This window comes from Nestor notabilis, unplaced genomic scaffold, assembly GCF_000696875.1.
Source record: "Nestor notabilis isolate BGI_N333 unplaced genomic scaffold, ASM69687v1 scaffold25554, whole genome shotgun sequence".
In the NCBI taxonomy this organism is placed as follows: Eukaryota; Metazoa; Chordata; class Aves; order Psittaciformes; family Psittacidae; genus Nestor; species Nestor notabilis.
The window spans coordinates 1,478-4,179 of record NW_009925515.1 but is presented as its reverse complement, the minus strand read 5'-3'; the positions used below and the strand labels follow the sequence as shown (position 1 = coordinate 4,179).

Here is a 2,702-nt window from a genome sequence, read left to right as displayed (position 1 = left end):
GGTGCAGTAGGTGTGAAGCGAGGGGGGAAGGGGTGTCGCTCATTCCCGTTTCTCTCATACCACAGCCCTGGCGGAAATAAGCTGCGATCGAAAAGGGCCCTTGTGGAGTATTTTCGTAAAAGTGGGGAGACATCGCTGAAAGTGGAAGATTTTGATTTTACAGTCCCTAATGGGAGGAGGAGGAGATGTTTGAGGGTGAAAAGCTACAGCACAAAAGGCACAAGAACTGACTCAGAGAATGAGGATCCTCACAGTCAAGTGCAAGGCCTGCGAAATGGTGCAGAGGATGGAATTCAAGATGTTCAGACTGGAAACGAGCACCTGGCAGACGCTCCGTGCACTTTGGAAAGCCAAGAGTTGATCGGGAAAGGCATGAACGCAGAGGGCTGTTTGAAAACCAAAAAGAAGGGGGCAGGTGGAAAACGTGTTCAGAATAGGAAAACGGGGAAGAGCTCAGAAAAGAGGGATTGCGATAGCACCCAGAACAAAAGGCAGAGAAGAGCAGGGAACAAACAGGAAACGAGCTGTGTAGAGAGTAAGAGACTCTGTAGACAGACAGGCACGTGTGCGGCGGGCAGGCAGGGTGCGGAGCAGGGTGCAGACCCTGCGGGTGCAGGGACAACTTGGCTGTGGCCACGGTCGGGCAGGCAGCTGAGCGCGGTGCCAGCTTGCTCGCAGAGGGGGCGGCAGGGCCCGGCAGAGGAGGAACCTGCAGGGACAGCGTCTAACGACACATCTGCACAATCTGAGGAGAAAACCAGTGGGTTGGAAATAGGGGAAGAGGCAGGTGGAGGGAATCCAAGTAACCAGGATTCTAAACCTCAGACTGAAATGGCTGCTGATGCCTCGCAGTCGTGTGACAAGAGCAGCTTCACAACCCTTAAACCAGGTATGTGTGTGGATTTGAGCAGAACACGGGCCTAATGTTCTGACAGGAGTTCTACCCATACAAGCAAAGTTTTCTGTTTCAGGTCAGGCTGTTTCAACATCTGAATCTGTCTCATTTCTTTATCCAAGAACATTTGACTTAATGCAGATTTATTCACAACTGGAACTTACTCTCTTGATCGCTCTAGCCATGTAATACAATAACGTTCATTACCTTCACTGCATCAACTCTTAATATCATCGCACAGTTGGTCAGTTTGGTTCATAGAAAAGACTCGTTCTGGTTTGCTTCGTGTGCTGGAGTGTGTGGGCAACATTTAATACCTTAGTTGTAGTTTGAGCCTGTTTCTTCAGACTGTGGCAAAGTAACAGTTTCTCTTGTGAAGACTTTTCAGAGACTTGAAATGCAGAGGAGTGCTGGAGTGAATCTAAAGCATATTTATGTTCTGTACATCTAGAAGAAATCCTTGTCTTTGCATCACAACATAAAGTGATGTATGAGACATGATAGCAAAATACTTGGGTTCTTTTTCCCTTTTTAATGCTAAGGCATTATTTCTTTACAGAAGAGTCTATCCCACGGACACAAGTGGATAGGAGGAAAACAAGTCCATATTTTTCAAGTAAATACAGTAAAGAAGGTATACTCTTATATTTTTTATGGGGAGAGGGATAGGATGGCTCAAGGTCAGGTGATGTTATGGGAAATTTCTTCAGGTTTGGGCTGGCTGTGCTCAGGTGGCATCAGAGAGCTTGGCTCAGCACAACTGATCTTGTCCTCTTTTACACCTTCGTGGTTTGTATCTTGCAAACAGCTCTGAAGGCTGGTGTCAAACATCTCCATCTGCATATTGTGCCCCCACAAAGATGAATCTGCCTCAAAAGGTCTTCATTGGGGTTTATTATTTTCATTTAAGTTGGTAACCCCATCCTTTACTGTCCAATAAATCATCTTGTGTTGCTTCTGTGCACAGCTCCCAGCGCACCTAGAAGGAAGGCCTTCAGAAAATGGACTCCTCCGCGTTCTCCTTTTAATCTGATCCAAGAAACACTTTTCCATGATCCATGGAAACTTCTCATTGCAACCATATTTCTCAATAAAACTTCAGGTAAGTAGACTAATACAATTTCATGTCGTATAAATGGGGGGAAGGGGGTGTTACAGGGTCAGAACAACTGTCATTTTTAATAGCATCAATGAAAGAATAAATGTGTTACCTTATGTCAGTGTAAAAAGCAGTAATGTGTAATTCATAGCTCTTGCTTCTGAAAAAGCTCACTTCAGAAAGGATACACAGGTGATGAATAAAGAGAATGACCTGCACAGCCTTCTGCTCATGATAGTTTCTTTCACTAGGTAAAATGGCAATTCCTGTGCTCTGGAAGTTCCTTAAGAAATACCCTTCTCCTGAAATAACCAGGACTGCAGACTGGAAAGAGATGTCAGAGCTGCTCAAACCTCTTGGCCTCTATGAGCTCAGAGCAAAAACGATCATCAAGTTCTCAGGTAGGATTTCCCGGGTTTGTCAGTGGAATGGTCTAAATTACACTAGTGAGGCAAACAGCACTACTTTCAAACAGTGCTCTCTGATTTTCCCTTCTCTTGGGCAAATATTGGTGGTGGTTTAGTTTTTGGAACTTTGTGGTATGTTGGTCTTACATACGCAGAGCTGCTGATCCTGCTGTCTTAACTGTGAGAATGAAATAGCAAACACAGGGTTCTGCAAGAAACATTGAGTGGAAAAAGCTGCGAATGCCTACAAGAGTGACTGTGTTCTGCAGGTGGCTCTGTTTTGCATCAGGTGACCTCCAGA

General features: G+C 45.3%; 1 protein-coding gene across 1 annotated transcript in view; it reads left to right on the top strand.

Moving 5' to 3' along the window:
• Positions 1 to 65: 65 nt before the first annotated feature.
• Positions 66 to 2,702, top strand: part of MBD4 (methyl-CpG binding domain protein 4) — a gene marked incomplete at its 5' end in the record, with an annotated part of 3,753 nt that continues 1,116 nt past the window's right edge. The window contains 4 exons of the mRNA XM_010013103.1: positions 66 to 335; positions 1,438 to 1,529; positions 1,863 to 1,997; positions 2,246 to 2,395. Of these exons, the coding sequence (XP_010011405.1) occupies positions 66 to 335; positions 1,438 to 1,529; positions 1,863 to 1,997; positions 2,246 to 2,395 (647 nt within the window). The remainder of the gene's footprint in view (positions 336 to 1,437; positions 1,530 to 1,862; positions 1,998 to 2,245; positions 2,396 to 2,702) is intronic.